The sequence below is a fragment of the Heteronotia binoei genome, chromosome 21, assembly GCF_032191835.1.
Source record: "Heteronotia binoei isolate CCM8104 ecotype False Entrance Well chromosome 21, APGP_CSIRO_Hbin_v1, whole genome shotgun sequence".
Classification (NCBI taxonomy): Eukaryota; Metazoa; Chordata; class Lepidosauria; order Squamata; family Gekkonidae; genus Heteronotia; species Heteronotia binoei.
In genome coordinates this window covers 138,710,375-138,728,364 of record NC_083243.1, presented here as the reverse complement: position 1 = coordinate 138,728,364, position 17,990 = coordinate 138,710,375, and the positions used below count along the sequence as shown (strand labels likewise).

The 17,990-nt window shown below is 40.2% G+C and overlaps 1 protein-coding gene and 1 non-coding gene across 2 annotated transcripts; both read right to left on the bottom strand.

Annotated features, from left to right (window-relative positions):
* Positions 1-1,592: 1,592 nt before the first annotated feature.
* Positions 1,593-1,759, bottom strand: LOC132590324 (U1 spliceosomal RNA). Its single transcript, XR_009556673.1, has one exon. It is a non-coding gene; the product is annotated as a U1 spliceosomal RNA (small nuclear RNA).
* Positions 1,760-2,467: 708 nt separating this feature from the next.
* Positions 2,468-12,753, bottom strand: OLFML1 (olfactomedin like 1). The gene is made up of 3 exons (XM_060262721.1): positions 12,365-12,753; positions 8,022-8,313; positions 2,468-3,505 (listed from the first exon to the last, which is right to left on the bottom strand). Exons 1-3 carry the CDS (start codon positions 12,650-12,652, stop codon positions 2,727-2,729), a joined length of 1,359 nt encoding a protein of 452 aa, XP_060118704.1. The 5' UTR covers positions 12,653-12,753; the 3' UTR covers positions 2,468-2,726.
* Positions 12,754-17,990: the final 5,237 nt, after the last annotated feature.

Sequence of the window (17,990 nt, the reverse complement as noted above, 5' to 3'; positions counted from 1 at the left end):
ACTGATTGTGTGGGGGAATGCTGCCATCCCTATAACTGTACTGGTTTTCTAAATTAAAGTTCAGCACTTTGCCTTCCAGGTGATGGGCTTTTGAAGAGCTCTGTCATAGTAGCAACTGATAACACACCTGCATTGTCTATTCTGTCCCAGAAATATTCAGTTGACCAATTTATTTATAGCAGCCATTTTAATAAGAACCTTCAGAAGTGCAAGTATATATATGTAGGCTTTGTCCAAGCAATCAGGGATCCTGGTGAACTATAATTATCAGGTCTTCTGCTAATAGTTCAATTCCTGATGGTACTTCAGGGGGGAAATGGTGGCATGTATCTGTATAGAAAAACCCTCCTGCCTTCTATGATTACTCCCCCTACCAGCAGTCAAAAACATACCAACTTAAAGAACTCTTGGAGAGCAAATATCCTGCAGTTATTCTTAAAATAGCTAAATTTGATTGGTTCACTTTTTATGACGAGAAAATTATTAGTAGCTTAAAATGCCAGAATATGTTTGTCTTAATGGCCATTTCTGTATATTTCTCAATTTTAATAATGTCATAATACTTTTATCATGTTTTTATAGATCTCATGGATATATATAGATATTCTTTTTGTGTAGGATGCTGGCTTTTGCTGTAAATAAATATATTTAAAATATCTATCTGTATTGAATAGGATTGCCAGGTCCAACTCAGGAAATATCTGGGGACTTTAGGGGTGGAGCTGGGAGACTTTCCCATTTCAATAAAACAATGATAAAAATACAGCAGTGCAGTTCCCCTGAATACAGTCTTCATTTCCTCTCCCTCTTTTTTACCTTCAAAGGGTTCCCCAGCAGTTGCACTTCCACTAAATGAAAGTGAACACACACACACACTCACAAAGCAGCCAAAATAAGCAGTTTGGAAGCCCACACTTTTGTGATCTCACTGGGGCAATTTACTTACAGAAGTTGCTGGATGTAGCAATCTGCTGTATTTCAACCAACTTCTTCAGACTAACACAGGGAAATGAAAGTACTGAGAAGAGCAGTCTAGGTTCTAGTTAACTCTTTACTATCCCTTTTACTATGCAAACAACTTCAGAAAGGATTGCAAAAAAAAAAAAAGAGGTACTGGGCGCTTTCTCTTTTTCTCTCACACACTCATTGGGAAGGTCACATAGCTCTGCCTGCTCATCCCCGCCCAGCTTTAGTCTCACTGTGATTGAAAGGCACGCACATACAACTTCCAAAACACAAGCAGTTCACAAGATTCTTATATGTTTAAAATTGTTAGCCACCTTGGCAGCCCTTGTGAGGGCAGAAAGCCAGAATATAAATTTTGTAAATAAATATGGTAAACAAGCATCCAATTGCTTCGCTGAATAGTTTGAATTTGCATTCTGTGTCACCAAAAAGAATGTATCTAATTGAGTGGAAGAATCAGTGGTTGCAAATTTATAGTGTGCATCAATCTATACTTGAACACATGAAGTTGCCTTAAACTGAATCAGACCACTAGTCCATCAACACCAGTATTGCCTACTCAGACTGGCAGCAACTTTTCAGGGTCTCCGGCTGAGGTCTTTCATATCACCTACTGAAAATTAGAATAGGGGAAAGCACAAATGCAGTCCTTCACTACCACAAATAATGCAGTTGAGTTTTTGACATTTCGGGAAATTGCAGGGGTCAGCACACCCCAAGTGCAATGGATTAGATTCACCCTGGGAGCCCTGCCTTGGTGATTACAGGAGAATCTCCACTGCCAGGTAAGTATGGACTTAATTTAATTACGGATTTAGCTAGAATGTTGGCAACATCCAGCCCAGACATCCAAGACAAGCATGGGGAAACAGAGGGACATATATTGGGAAGGGTGGAAGGGATTTTTAAAATCTTATTTTATATTAATTTAAGGAACCTAATACTCTGGACAGGATCTCAACCTTATGCCTTTGAGGATCATTTCCTGACTTTTGACTCTTCAGTGGAAGTTATTTTTAGAAAGAACAACCATTCTTTTCATTAAAAATCTTATTATTTAGTTGAAATGTATCATTCACTTTCCCCCCATCAAGTAATTTCATTTTTGAATTGGAGTACAGATGTTTTTCAATGCCTCTCACATGCCAATGTATAGATCTTTATTGAACTTAGAAGAAATGTATTCTCTGCATTAATGAATGCACAGTTAATTATGACGTTATATAGAACAAACAACAGGGAGTCTGTTCTGGAATTCTGTATGCCATTTAAAATGCACAATAATTAGCCATTATTTCAACAAGAGTAATTAGCACATTATACACAGGTCCCATTTCAGGGAGGATAGCTCAACAGTTAAATGAGTTGCTGTCCATGGCTGTCTCCTATGGCAGATTCAAGAGTGTATTGTTGGGAGATCATCTGCAGGCAAAGCCCCAGTAGCATGTTCAGTAGAAAACTTGGATTGAAATCCACAAGCATAGGAATGAGTTACATACTTGGTGATGCACTCAGGGAGTCATTTTTTTCTTTCCCTCCTGAAAATCATCTCCTTGGAATGAGGGGGACAGTCTGCCTTGAGCACAGCAGCTTTCATGGATCTTGGGGCTGGGGTGCAACTCTTATTTTTTATTTTTTAAAAAACAATAGCTGTAAATTTGAGTATAAAATATGAGCAAATAGAACAAGTATATTATATGCCTTTATTCTTTAATCTTGCATTTATAAATTCACTGTAATATTTATGTGCATTTGTTTGTTTAACTTTTTTGCTTTGTTAGGAATTTGTAAATGACCTGGGACCCATTATCCCAGGCAAAGAGCTGCCTTTCCCTGGAGTTATAGTGCATCATGGAATGACTTGTCTGACGTCTGAGAAAACGAAGTTGGGGGACTTCATGTGGACTGATAGTTTGTAAAGTGTCATAAATGCACTCTATGTGTGATGTGCCTCCCTCTGGTGAGTTGTATGAAACATACAGAGCACCACACATCATGAAAGCTGCTTCAGCATTCTGGCTTTTACAGGGTGTGTCCCAGGTGTGCTCATCAGTCATGTTTTTAGGGTTAATTTTAGTAATGACTAGTTTCCCATTAGTATCTGATTCTGTGTAGATTGCCCATAATCCCAATTCATCCACAGCCAGGTCTATTTTAGTAAAAGGATGAAGTCCATAGACAGGTGTCTCACCCACACCTGACAGGAACATCTGGCCAGTTGTATTTCGGTTTTGAATATCAAATTTTATTAGCTCATTTAAGGAGCCATGTCTGTGATAAAAGAGAAAACCATTATATACTGCATGGCCGGTTCCTTGCCAGGGAAAGGGCAGGGTGACTCTCCGAGCAGATTGTGTCTTACCGCTTTCAGTAAAAACACGGATATTTGCAAACTCTAAAACAGTTTTGTTCTTTGTCCCAGTTAAGAGGTAAATCTTCTGGTAATTCTTGCCTGGGTCTTTCAACCATGAACCTTCAGTGTCTCCAGCCTTCCTTACTACCTTTAGGGATTTGATGCCTGCAAGCATGTGGTTGCAACCTTTGAGAAAAAGAAATCAAATGGTGGAAAGAGTTCAGTAAATGCTCCACATAGTCTCTGCTTTAATATTTAAATAGTCTATCCCTCTAGCAATTGAGGAAACCAGAAAGCATATCCCAGAGTTGTCTCTGTAGCTACCATCATGTATAATACTTGCTCTAATTTTTGTTTCAGAAAAATACCTGCAAAAATGGGGCAATGAACAGTGGTTACAAATCCAGTTTTATTACATCAGCGACACCTATACAGAGGATTTTTATAGGGTCAAAAGGAGATGGGATGAGAAAGTCACATGCATTTATTCAGGTGGCCTCCAAATTCATATATAGAATAGGCATGTGGAACTCCAATTTTTTAAAAATGTCATGTAGATAGTGCAGAGGAAGATAGCTATAACACACATGCACTCTTCCCTTGTTGCCACCTTACATTTGTTGTGCTCGGTTATTTATTACTCTTTTCTTCCATCTGAGCTTCAATACAGGAAATGAACCAGGTCAGGAAGAAAAGTAAGTGGGGGAGGGGGAAAGCTTTAGTTACTCTCATGTGAACATTCCTTTCCAGCTCATTTACATAATATTTGCATCTTTATCACAGTGTCCTGACTCTAAACTAGTGCACTGCTGACATATTATTGGCCTGCCCAATCTTGCTCAAATGCAGGACAAGTATTTTTTGTCAAAGAGCCATGTTTTTTGGCAAACACTTTATTGTGGTATTTACTTGAGCAAATAACTGGCTTGCCAAATGCAATACTGACTGAGAAGAGATTCTGTCTGAAGTTTAAAGAATGTCTTTTAATATATGATATTATTTCCAGCCAAATGGAGTACATAAACCCTTAAGCCAGGAAACTGTAGCAGAAAATGTTATGGAGCTGGCTTTCTAAGCAACCTCTGTCATTACTATCCTCTTTGGTGTTGTGTTGAAGGAGGTATATTCCCATCCACTTTTGGAGGTTGTGTTGTTGGATCCCAGGGGCTAATGCTTATGTTTAAAGGCAGGAAATGACTAATAGTCGTGAAGTCTCTGCTGTAGTGAGTTACCCTAACCATATCAGACTCAATGGAGAGTGTTATACTTCATTTGAAATTAGAGTAAACAATACTTCTAGCCATTGCAAACTCTGAATGCAAAGATCAGTGATCCAGAAGAGCACACAAGAACCATTATACTAGGAGATGATATTTGAATTGTACTCCAAACTCCCCTGGTTTGTGAAATGTGGACCTGGGCTGATATTTAGGTTTGCTGAACCACAAATCCTTTCTCCCTTCCCTACCTCTACCACTTCTCAACTTCCCTTGTTGCAGGAACAATCAGCTCTCCCCCTCCTTGCTCCATTGCAGGTGCAAAGAACTTGAGATATGTAGTTCTCTAGGGCTTCAGAGCCCAATACATTCAGGAGCCCTGGAGAACTATGACCGATTCTCCATTCATCTTGTTCCGGTCTCGTTGCTCCGTTTCCTGCAGCGCTTCTGCTGAATTTTGCACAAGCTGCCCTGGGGCGGTGAGTTGCCCTGCCTCTTTTCAAGTTCCCTCTGTGGCAGGTAGAAACTGGTTTTCAGAGGATCCTGCCTGCTGTGGAGGGAACTTGAAGAGAGGTGGAGCAACTCGCTGCCCCAGGGCAGATTGTGTGAAATTCAGCAGAAGTGCTGTGGGAAAAGGAGCATTGAGACCGGAACAAGGCGAGTAGGGAATCAGTCTATGTTTCCAAGGGATCCTTATATTTGGGGTGCTATTGTTCCAGAATAGGAAGAAAGCTCATTGGAGCTTCAGCTGTTTTGGGACATATCTACTAGGGTTGCACCAATATTTACTTGTTTTGATTGTCAAGTAAAAAGAAGTGCTTGTGAGTGTAGGGGCAGAAATATTCCTTAAATATTTCCTTAATATGTGAATGTGCATCCTAAAAAAGAAAAAGAAAAGAAAAACTGTTCACTGCTTTTGGTCTACTGATCTGCTACTCTGGTTTTTCTTTCTAGTTTTGGCTTCTTTCACTTTCCTAGATTAAACACAGTCAGTCAGACATAATGCCATTAACAGAATGAAGGCAGATATGAATAATTTGGTTATAGGGCAGATGTAAATGATTTGGAGCAATTATGCTCTCTGTATTGGTTATGTGGATGACCCCAGGCAGAGATCACTGAATGAAAACAAAGCTTATTCAGAGAGAGAAAAGTATTCAATAGGCAAATACACTAGTTTCCTTTTATATCAATCCCAGGAAAATCATTGAAAGCTGGGAGTAGGGGGAAAGACTTTTAACTCTAATGAAAATGTTAATTTCCCCCCAGGAATTAAACATGTTTTCACCCAGTTAAACCTGTTTAAAACAGATATGTCAGTATCAGTAGGTCATTGGAAGCCTAAATTCAAAACATTGAACAACGAATTATTATAGAATATTACATGAAAATAAAATAAAGTTCACATTAGGAAGAATTTTTTTAAATGGGGGGGGGGGAAATCAAGATGTAATATTTCTACGTTTGTTAAAATTCTTCAATTCCTTGACTAAAAAATCTTAAGGCAAATATAAGGGCCATGTCAGGATTGAAACATAGGGTGTATAAAATACTTTTGCAGTAAAAATTGCCCATGTTCTGTTTATTTACAAAATCTGTATCCCGCATTTCTGCCCTTACAGTACCACCAAGGTGACTGACAATTTAAAACATACACAATAAAATCATATTTTAAAACCATTATAACAAGCCCCCCTTCTAAACTCACATCATTAGAACATATATATATATATATATATATATATATATATATATATATATATATATATATATATATATATATATATATATATATATATATATATATATATATATATATATATATGTGTATGTATGTATGTATGTATGTATGTATATAATAGAAATTGGTTAGGAAAGAAGGATCATTGAGGGAATGCCAAAATAATCAAAAATGTTTTTCCCCACTGGCAGAAGACAGCAACAAAAGGGGACAGACAGAAGGGGAGAGTGTTCCAGTGCTTTGCTGCCATGACTGAGAAGGCCCTCTTCCAGGTTGCCACCTGCCTGATCTCAGAAGGTAGGGGCACTTGACTCAGGGCCTCCAAAGATGAGGGTAGCAGTCAGGCAGGTACATAAGAAAGTAGGTGATCCTTCAGGCATGTTGATCCCAAATTATATAGGACTTTAAAAGTCAAACCAGCACCTTGAATTGTGCCTAAAAACAGATCAGAAGCCAGTGTAGATGGGCCAAGGCTGGAGTAATATGTCCAGTCAACATCCTGACTGGAGCATTCTGTATTGATTGAGGTTTCTGAACACTTTTTAAGGACAGCGCTATGTAAGACTATGTACTGAAAGTGAAGCACAACAAATTTTAGAAGGGTCACTCAGACATAGGAATCTTCCAAAATGACTTTGGCTGAGACTCTGACCAATTTCGCACTATGCTTGTTCTGGGTGGAGAGCCTTTTTGCTACTGGGGCTTCTCTCCATTTTTGCACAAGTTAACCCGGAGCTGTGAGGTGGTACACCACTATTCTGCGGCAAGCGAGACCCTCTGACAAGCAGTTTCTGCTTGCTGCGGAATAGCAGTGCACCAACTCGCAGCTCTGGGGCAACTTGTGCAAAAATGGAGAGAAACCCTGGTAGCAAAAGGGCTCTCCACCTGGAACAAGTGTAGTGCAAAAATATAGCCAGACCAATTTTGCACAAGGCTTGTTCTGGGTCGAGAGCCCTTTTGCTCCCGGGGCTTCTCTCCATTTTCGCACAAGTTGCTCCGGAGCTACAAGTTGGCGTGCCACTATTCTGCAGCAAGCGAGATCCTCTGACAAGCGGTTTCTGCTTGCCATGGGAGAATGCTGCACCAACTCACAGTTCTGGGGCAACTTGTGCGAAAACACAGAGAAGCCCTGGGATCAAAAGGGCTCTCCACTCAAAACAAGCCCTAGTGCGAAATTGGTCTCATAGATTACACAAAACCAGGGTGCTTTTTTGAACAGGAATGAACAGGAATGTAGTACTGGCCAACTTGGTGTCAGGGGGTGTGGCCTAATATGCAAATGAGCCCCTGCTGGGCTTTTTTTTACAAAAAAGACCCTGCGCTAAACAATGGTGACATCAGGGGTGTGGCGTAATATGCAAATGAGTTCCTGCTGGGCTTTTTTTTAAAACAAAAAAAGCCCTGAAGCAAAACACACTTTTATAAAGGTGAGTTCATTTCTGACTGCAAAAGAACATGCTCAGGACAGAAAATTATTATCGGTGAATTCATAATTCTTCTCATCATCCTGTTCTGTTCAAATATGTGGCAGTTTCTTGGCATTTCAGCATCCAATTATGAAACATCCAGCATTTTTATTTGGGATTTTTGATTTCTGCCAAGTATCTGTCAAGAATCAGGTTCACATAATAGTGTGGTATGTAATGTATAATATCATGAGAACCTCTGATTCACACTGGGAGATGTATCACTGATGCATTGACTGAAGGACTAGGTTTTAAATTTGAAGATAAATTGCTCTTACTTGCATTAAGCATGAGCTTGACTTTCCTTTTTGACTCTTCTGCTTCCATTAACTGCTGCTCCACAAGGTCTTCATCTATTTCCACACATGTGTTAGAAGATTCTTTTGCTGATTCAAAGTAGTCAATATCCCTTTGAGCTCTTTCCACTCTTGATAGCAAATGGTCCACATCATTTTTCAGTTCTGCCTTTAAAATGTTGAGTCCTTCTAGGCGAGACATCATCCTTTTAGAAAACTCCCGAAATTCTTGTACATAGTCTGCTATATCTCTGTTGCACTTCTCCAGCCTGTTCTTTAGTTAGAATACAGATGGATAATACCATTATATTGAATATCACTATTTCATTCCATTTCATATGAGTTAACTACATCAGCACATTTGACATTCATCTGCATGTAGCCAATATTAAATCATTGATGTAATGTTTTCTGTTGACAGCCTTGGTTACTTTCAGATCATCATAAATTTGTCAGGGGACCCAAACTGCTGCCTTCAGATTACTACATAATAATTCTTAATGAGTAAGCACTGTGGAAAATGTATCCTGTGAACTGAGGTTTTTTTAATAGAGGAGGAGGGAGAGGAGAAGGATAGGGAGAGGAGGAGGTTGGATTTATACCCCACCATTCACTCAATCTCAGTGGTTTACAATCTCCTTCCCTTCCTGTCCCCACAACAGACACCCTGTGAAGTAGGTGGGGCTGAAAGAGCTCTCTTGAGAGAATAGCTCTGTGAGAACAGTGGCTGACCCAAGATCATCCAGCAGCTGCATGTGGAGAAGTGGGGAATCAAACCTGGTTCTCCCAGATTAGAGTCCATGTACTTAACCACTACACCAAACTGGGTCTCATTGCTGAGCTTCATGCATTGAACATGTAAGAATATGCTGCTCCATAATATGTGATGCTCACTGGTTCACAGTTGTGCATTGTGTGTCCTCACCAATTGCCTTAACCAGAGATTGCTGCTGGAACTATGAGCTTGGAACGCATGTTAGTACAGGTGGTGCCAAAGTAGTCCCAATGCTTTTTCAGCAACAATTATCTGTCAATTAATGAACAGGTATATAATCTAATCCATGAGTCACGTACATGGAACAGAGACCAGTGCACATGCAAATCTAATTAATATGATTTCCTCCACACACAGCCTTTTAAAGGGGAAGAGTCACACAAACTGAGGCGTATCTAGATCACCCACATTATTCCTGTGCTGCAACAAAGCATAGATGTATGCTTCTTTGCTGTGAGAATAAAATTCATGGCCTGGATAATCATATAAAGAGGGTTTGTATGGAACTCTATGGACTCTTTGACATGTTAAATGCACACACAGACTGTGAAGGGAAATGATAGCAATCTACTAATATATTAGAAAGTAATAGAGAAAAGAGAGAGAGGAGGCTCCAGGGAATCATGGTAAGAAAACACTGATCAGGAAGGAATTCAGTGTTCTTTTAGAAGTAATCTACTATTGGACTGTTGACACAAACTAAAACAATATGGAATGCCTTACATCCGTCAGCCTGAAGGTTCCACTTAATATAGGTATCTATGGTGTTCATCTGAATGTCCCAAGCTAATGATAAATACCTGACTGCACTTGGGGAAGGACGGTGGCTCAGTGGTAAGAGCATTTGCTTGGGAAGCAGAAGGTCCCAGGTTCAATCCCCGGCATCTCCAAAAAAGGGTCCAGGCAAATAGGTGTGAAAAACCTCAGCTTGAGACCCCGGAGAGCCGCTGCCAGTCTGAGAAGACAATACTGACTTTGATGGACTGAGGGTCTGATTCAGTAGAAGGCAGCTTCATAAGTGTAATGAAGTTCCACAGAACATGAACATTACAAAAGAGAAAATGGTACTATCAGAGATTGGATGTTTATAGAATTGGTTTTGGTGTAAGGCAGAATGAACCAGATAAGAAAGCAACCAATATGCTGTATCCTTATGCAGGGAATGCATGTGCTTGATCAAAACCTCAGTGGCAGAATGGTCTTCACTTTTTGTTCATGATTACATTCTATAAATTTCAGCATTCTTTTTATTCATGGAGTACCATAGTGTCACTGGTAATAACTGCATTTAAGTTTCAAAATAAATTGATACAGAAAATTCTGTCTCCCCCTTTTTTATTTTCCCTCATCAAATTCAAATCTCCCCTGTTCCTCGCCAATAAAGTTACTGCTTTTGCCATCTTCCCAGAGCCCTAAACACTGAATTCACTGAAAAGGGAGGTCTGTTTCCCAAGTCACCAAGGTTAGCAACTAAGAATGCAGTTTTGACTCTTTGGTGTATCTGAGCAAATCACATTTGGACTTCATACTTTCAGGTATATGCTTCAAATATCAGATGTACTATAGACACTGTGGTGAATAGAATAGGGCATAAAAATTTGTATGTTTACCAGCAGTTTCTCTGCTATGGACTTGATAAAACAGTTGGGCAACAGCTGACAGAAGAATTTCACTATAAGCTAATAATTTCTTTCCAAGAAGTGGCAAAAATAGTAGCTCTACTGGCAGGAGACAACACTGAGGCCCCATCTAGTCCAGATGCTTCACAGCTGCAAAGGATGGAGCCAAAGAAAAGAGTCTGCTAAGCCCTGTTAGTGAGAGGTGCAGCTTTGCATATAGACATCCCACCCTTCCTTTCTACATTTTAGGGAACAATGGACATGTGAGGGGGAGAGGGGTATTTTTCTACCTTTCTCTCCTGAAAACAGGAGAGCAGACATTTATGCTTTTACATCTGAATCAATATAGTTATTTTTGGACTGATTTGGTTGTTTTAGAATTCTTTGATATTAGACAACACACATGAGGAGATACACACTCTGTCTTGTCCATGCAGTGTAGATTGTAGGCGCTTTGAGCAAGATAGTGCAGGGCAGTTTACCATTGTCGTAGTACAGTTTTTCTGCTATTAATAGCTGCCTGTTATACTGCAACTTACCAGGTGAAGGTTTGGCTGTCGTGCATGTCAAGTTGTTGTGAAGTCCTGCTAGAAAAAAAGTGGGGACTCTGGGTGGGATCCAGAGCACCACACGTGGAGTGAAGCTGGTGGAGTGGGACTTCCTTGCTTTGCCCCTCCTACTGCAGGCTACTGAGCTCTCTGAAGTTCTATTCCTGGAGGTGGGGGGGTCAGTGAACCCTCACAAATAGCATGGGGGGCTAAGTAGAGATCTACAGTGAGAGGAGGGAGTTGGCAGAAATTACTCTCACCTCCAGTGCTAATGAAACAACCTAGTGGGTACAACCCAGTATTTTTCCTTGTCTGGATAGCACCTATTATAAAATAAATGGTCTTTCTCTAAGATATGACAGTATAGTCCCGATTTTTTTCAAAACCCTCAGATGGTAACTTCTGTTCTGTACTCAGAATGGGACAGAGAATAGATGGCCTCATCCAACAGAATTCCCATTTAAGCCAACTAGATTAAATTTAATCAATAGACCATGTGATTACAACAAACTGCTCTTTTACATGTCTATTTTTACATTCAAAGACACAATTTGTTGAAGAAATTCTTATTAAAATTAAAATATTTTATGCATGTTACATTGACAAAACATGTGGTTCACAGCATTAAGATAAAAAATCTGGAACAAGAGTTCACTCAAGAGACTACGTGGAGAAATTTCTGTTCATTACACCTTCCTGCAACCCACCCCCGTCACCCTCCCACCCCTGCTGTATCTTATTTCCTGAAAATCTCTTGGGGGTGCAGCTTTTTTTGAGCTCAGGGAAATGACAGGGGCTCTCAGTTGTGCTTCCTGGCTCATGATTAATAGAATATCAACATTTTTGAAGTACCTTTTTCCTGTTTTTAAAAGTGGGCATATTTAAAACTTTCCAGATCTTAGAATACTTGAGGCATTCAAAAACTCAGTTTATGACAATTATTAAAGTGCCTCCAAGTTTTATAAGAAAAGAACCCAATTACTATTGTTAAAATATTGGCTACAATTCAGCCAATGTTAAGCGCAGATTAAGCATATCCCCCTTTCCCATCAAAATCAACAGAATTTGTAAGTGCTTCACTTTAGCAGGATTGTACCCATTGTAAATTTCTACAAGTTTGTGTCCTGATAAAATCAATATGAAAAATTGTTGTCCTGTACTCCCTTCATAAACATTTCACAAATGCATCTGAAAACATTGTTTTTTCCTCTATGTTTTTAACAAAAATGTTCATAACAACTACAGTTAGAAAACTTCATTTATTTTGAAGGAAAGCAATCTCTTGTTCTGTTACTGATGGAAAACACAAATACTTTTTAAACAAAGAAAATCTAGTCAATTTTCAGATAAAACACCACTGCAATCATACAAGATAGCACATACCTCTATTGAGAGAATTCGGCGGTCGATATAATGCACCAGTGTGGCATCTTGCATTACATGCTGTGCTTCTCCCAGGATACTTGTAAAGAATGAAACTAATAAGAATCTGAGTGGTACAGCTGCCATTGTTTGATCAAACTTTCTAGAATAATTGGGAAAAACACCCCAGGAATGACACTCGAGACTTAAATGTAATTCTCTCCTACTGCTGTGTGGTGTGGGCTGGGGGGAATGACTGCAAAAGTTGAATGATTTAAAATGGCTGTTTGGGCTCCTACGGCCTCCCATTAACACAATAAAGTTGTGCAAAGCGCTCTGCTAGATAAGTTCGCTTCTGAGAACCAGCTGAATGCTTTCCAGCTTGTGATTTTTTCATTGGGTCCAGATGTTTAGAAATGAGCTGAACAGTACATGTAGGCAAGCAGCATTGAGCAAAAACAGCCCTCTACCCTTATTTCCTCCATCTCTACAAAACATAAACAGTTTTTGTGTGTGTGTGGAGGGGGGGGGGGAGGGTAGGTTAATGTATTATGGATTGGATCCCACAGATTCGTTACACTGGTGGAAGCAGTTTCCTCTGTTGGAAATTGCCTTCTGACAATAGAAGCTCATCTGCCAATGGAAGGACTTCATGCTTCAGGAAAAGTCTCCTTCTGCCTATAGTAGCACAACATATCCACAGAATCCAATCTTTTAAAATGTAAGTAGGAATCTAGCTGAGTAACAAGTGTTTTCTTATGCTTGTTTTACACTTAGGAAAGGACTGCTTCATACCTAATCTTTTTAGTATCAATATATCTAATTCTATGGATGGAAGATGGCAGGGCTTTTTTTTGTAGTAGGAACTCCTTTGCATATTAGGCCCCACACACCTGGTGCAGCCAATCCTATAGGGCTTTTAATACAGGGCCTACTATAAACTCCTGGAAGATTGGCTACATCAGGGGTGTGTGGTCTAATTTGCAAAGGAGTTCCTGCTACAACAAAAAGCCCTGGAAGATGGTATGGTATAGCCTGATCTCATCAGATCTTGGAAATTAAGCAGGGTTGGATGGGAGACCAGGAAGAAAATATCAGAAGAAGGTAATTGGGAACCATCTCACTTGTCTTGACTGCTGTGACTTGGTGCCACTTAGGTGTGTATATCTAATTCTCAACATGGCCAGATAAGTAGATGCTTAAATTCAGAGACTGGAGCAATGAACAAACAAGAAGAATGGGATCACACTGAAGAATGTCCCAGGTTTGTGGAAAAATCTGAAATTTTTTAGAAAATACAGTGGAGGATTAAGCCCTCCCCTGAAAAAAAAATAATGGAAACAGCACTTGTAGCTTTAAGAAATGAATGTTAAATTACTGGCTATTGTGAGGCCACAACAAGAATATTGCCAGCCTTCAAGCCCTGGTTTCTGTCAGTAAAAAGTTTTGGGGAGTCCTCTCCAGGGTTGTTTTGACTTTTAAGGGAGGATATATCATGGCCCAGCTCAGCAGCAACCATCAGTAACTTGCTGCTACTTGACTTTCATGACTCATGCAGTCCCAGCTGTTCACTACTGTTCAACAGCAGCCACCTCATGAAAGTAGTGTTATAGTTAGAGTTTAGGATCTGAGAGACCCAGTTTCAAATCATACTATGCTGCCATGGAAGCTAACTTAGTGACCTTAGGCCAGTGACACACTCTCAGCCTAACCTACCTCACAGGGTTGTTGTGAGGATAAAATGGAGGAGAGGAGAATTATGTAAGATGGTTTATATCCTCATTGTGGAGAAAAGTGGATTACAAATGAAGTAAATAAATAATAAACATAGCTGAAGAAGGGGGGGGCAGATAAAAATTTTTATTAGTGAGCTGGAGGGGAGAAGGAAGCAGGAAAAGGTGAGGGTTCGGGGACTATCAACAGGAGGGAAAGAGGAAATTGTGTGGTGAAGGGGATATGGGGAAATGAAGTTCTCCCCTCAAGTATTTATGTGTTCCACGCTATGCAACTGGGCCTGCCCCAGCAGTGAATAGCACACAACTGGGACATTTCTCAGGTAGAGGCTGGCAGGGTATATCAGAGTGTGTGTAACACATGTAGAAAAAGTATCAGGTAAATAGACACTCATGTTGAATCTCTTGAAAATTTACTTAAAACCTTGAGTTCTTATTATTTAAGATATTTCAAAGGCTGTGTTTTATTACTGGTGCTATTTCCCAAATCTACAAGACTATATTTTATGTTTGATACTCCCCACCAAAGTTGGCAGGGCATGCCACCTGTCCTAATGGAACAGCTTGCAGACTGCCATGGTTTGAATACCTAGATGTGCAAATGTTTGCTTTGTTACATGTTGATGGATAATGAGAGAACAATCCTAAGTAGGTTTTCTCAGAATCCTACTATTCCAATGGGTTTACTCCCAGAAAACTGTATTTAGGATTGCATTTATGGAATATATATCATAGTCTCAGTGCTTCATTTCCATGTATCTTTGGAATGGGAATAACTTCTTTGATTATGCCTGTGTCTTTCACATGAAGCTGCCTTGCACTGAATCAGACCCTTGGTCCATCAAGGTCAGTATTGTCCACTCAGACTGGCAGCAGCTTTCCAGGTTCTCAGGTCTTTCATATCACCTACTACTTGATCCTTTCAACTGGGGACGGAACCCATGGCCTTCTGAATGCAAAGCAGAGGCTCTTCCACTGAGTCACAGCCCCTCCCATACACAAAATACGCTTCTACTTCAGAATGTGCCCAATAACATATACACAGAGAGATTCTTCCCCCCCCAAACAACACCCCCTACAGTTCCTCCTTTTTCAATGGGTTTCAGTGGAGAATAGGGTATGGCTTGGATTCAAGACCAAGCATGACCCTGGCAAGCGAGAAGGTCTGGGGTTGAGCTATTGCCTCAGTTGCTTCATCTGTAAATTGGGATTAACATAAGGACTTTCCACATAAGGCTATTGCAAGCATGAACACTTTGTGTAGTGTCATTCTCAACAATAGGTGTTCATTTAAAATGACATCAAAACAAAAACAAAGATATTTCTTCTCCAAACTTTATAAAGATTAGTTTAGATCCAACTGTTCTCCATTACTTCAATTGTTGCTAGACCCTCTCCCATGCTTCTCTCAATCCTCCCACCCTGCTCTTCAGAGGCCCTCCATATTATAACAAAGTCATCTGAGATGTCAGAGTTTTTAAAACAGGATGATATAGATAAGAAATATGATTGCAGCTTCCAATCAGACTACAGGGCATAAACAGAAACTAACTGCATCACAATAAGGCAAATTTTTACCAATATCTATGCAACATCCCATTTCTAATAGTCACAGAGATATGATAAAATGCATTTTATCCCAGAATTTTGCATACAACCCCAACAACACAACCTTTTCAGCTCATCAATTTTAAAAACAACCCATAAATGACAAAATATATGGCATCCAGTTCAAGAAATCATAATTAATCAGCTTTGTTCTGGACAATTAATTATTGCAATTTGCACATGCATAAGAAGTAGTTTATACACATCTAAGAGCCAGTTTGGTATAGTGGTTAAGTGTGCAGACTTTTATCTGGGAGAACCAGGTTTGATTTCCCACTCCTTTACATGTACCTGCTGATATGACCTTGAGTCAGTCACAAGTTCACGCAGAGCTGTTCCTCTCAGCTCCACCTACCTCACAGGATTTCTTTTGCGGGGAGGGGAAGGGAAAGGAGATTGTAAGTGACTCTGAGATGCCTTCAGGTAGTGAAGGGCGGGATATAAATCCAATCTCTTCTTCTTCTAAAAAATTACAATCAATAGACTAATAATAGCCAGCCAGATACTTCTGACCAAACCCTTCTTCCTTCCGCCCCTCAATGCTTCAAGCATTTAGTCAGAGCAAGTGAAAGATGCTGCCAAATAGCATTCCTATACCCCATGCTGCCTCGACAGCAGATGCCACTATATTTGGGTACATACAGGGCTTTTTTTGGTAGAAAAAGCCCAGCAGGAGCTCATTTGCATATCAGAAGGTGGACAATCATAAATATTTTAGGAGTCACATACTTAGGAGTTCTTTAATGAAGACTTGGGAGAAAATAAAGATGCAATTTTATAAGAAGATAATGTTGTGGGTGTCACCTGTAGAAGCATTTACGCAACCAAATTTGTTGAATTGGCAGAATATCTGGAGGCGTAAAGATTTAGCAAAAGAAGATGTGCCCCTCAAAAAAACAAAGAATTTAAAAAGCAAAACATAATCATGGACTGGTGGATGAGAGCTCAACTACAATCTAGATACGCAACGGACAAAAACATAGGTTTTGAGAAAGATATGTTGTCATTTGACAAAATTATTTGTAGTCCTGATGAGAAATTGATTCAAAAAATATCTGCTACCCTATTGCAGCAAAAAATGGAGGAGGAAGTAGTCAAAGAAAATATGATTAAATCGTCACAGAATTTTGGGTATAACATACAAATAGGCCAGTGGGAACAAATCAGCTGGTCAATTTGAAAATAACAAAATCTGTATTGTTTAAGGAAAACATCTATAAAATGTTTTACAGGTGGCATTTGTCTCTGGATAAGCTAGCTAAAATGTATCCAGATATGCAAAATTCTTGTTGGAAATGTCAGAGCAAAGAGGGTTCATTTTACCACATGTGGTGGACATGCTTAAAAGCAAAACAATATTGGTTTATGATATATAAGATGATTCAAGACATGTGTGGCAGGGTTATTCTGTTCAAACCAGAATGTCTGTTATTGAATATAATGCCAGATAGTATGGAGAGGAAAACTAAATATTTATGCATATATGTATTAACGGTGGCAAGAATACAATATGCAAAACTTTGGAAGAAGACAGAGCTACCAAAGAAGGAAGAAGTAATTGTAAAGATATATGAAACTGCAGAGATGGACATTTTAACAGATCTGTTGAAAGAAGAGAGCAAATACGAAGTGAAAGAGACATGGCAACTGTTTTACAAATGGGTTGAAAACAGTAAACGGAAAGAACTTTAAGTATACATATTTTATTTCTAAGGAGGTTATGGGCAGCCCAATCCAGACATAAGTGGCGGCCGGCCGTGGCGTAGCTGCCGCGTCACTAGTAGATTTCCTGAGGACTTCAGCATGCTGAAACGTGGGGAGCGGAGAGGCATATCTTGTTGTGAGGGAGATGGTCGCCATGGCAACGCTGCTTGTGTAGGTGGAGGCAGCCGGAGGGGAGGCAGAGGCGGAGGCAGCCGGAGGGGAGGGCCAGCCCACATCCCCTCATTGGCCAGTCCTGGAGCATGCACCACAGCTCGTGACAGTAAGGGATGGGGAGAGGCGGCCCCAGAGAGGCTGCTAGCCATCCCCAACTTGCCCCCAAATAGAGAACAGAGCCAATGATGGGCAGACCATCAAAGGCAAAGGAGAGACGTCCCACCAACACGGGGAGGGAACAGGAGTAAGACTGGGCATGCACACATGAGAAGCCTGGCTTGGTGGTGAGGCAGGGATGAGGGTGGGGGCGAGACAGGACCACACGGGACCACAGAGAAGCTGTCAATTCCCTTACACCCTCCCACTGTCAGAGACTCTGCCAATGGCAGGCAGACAAGTAGGAAGTACCAAGTGCAGGAGTTCGCTGT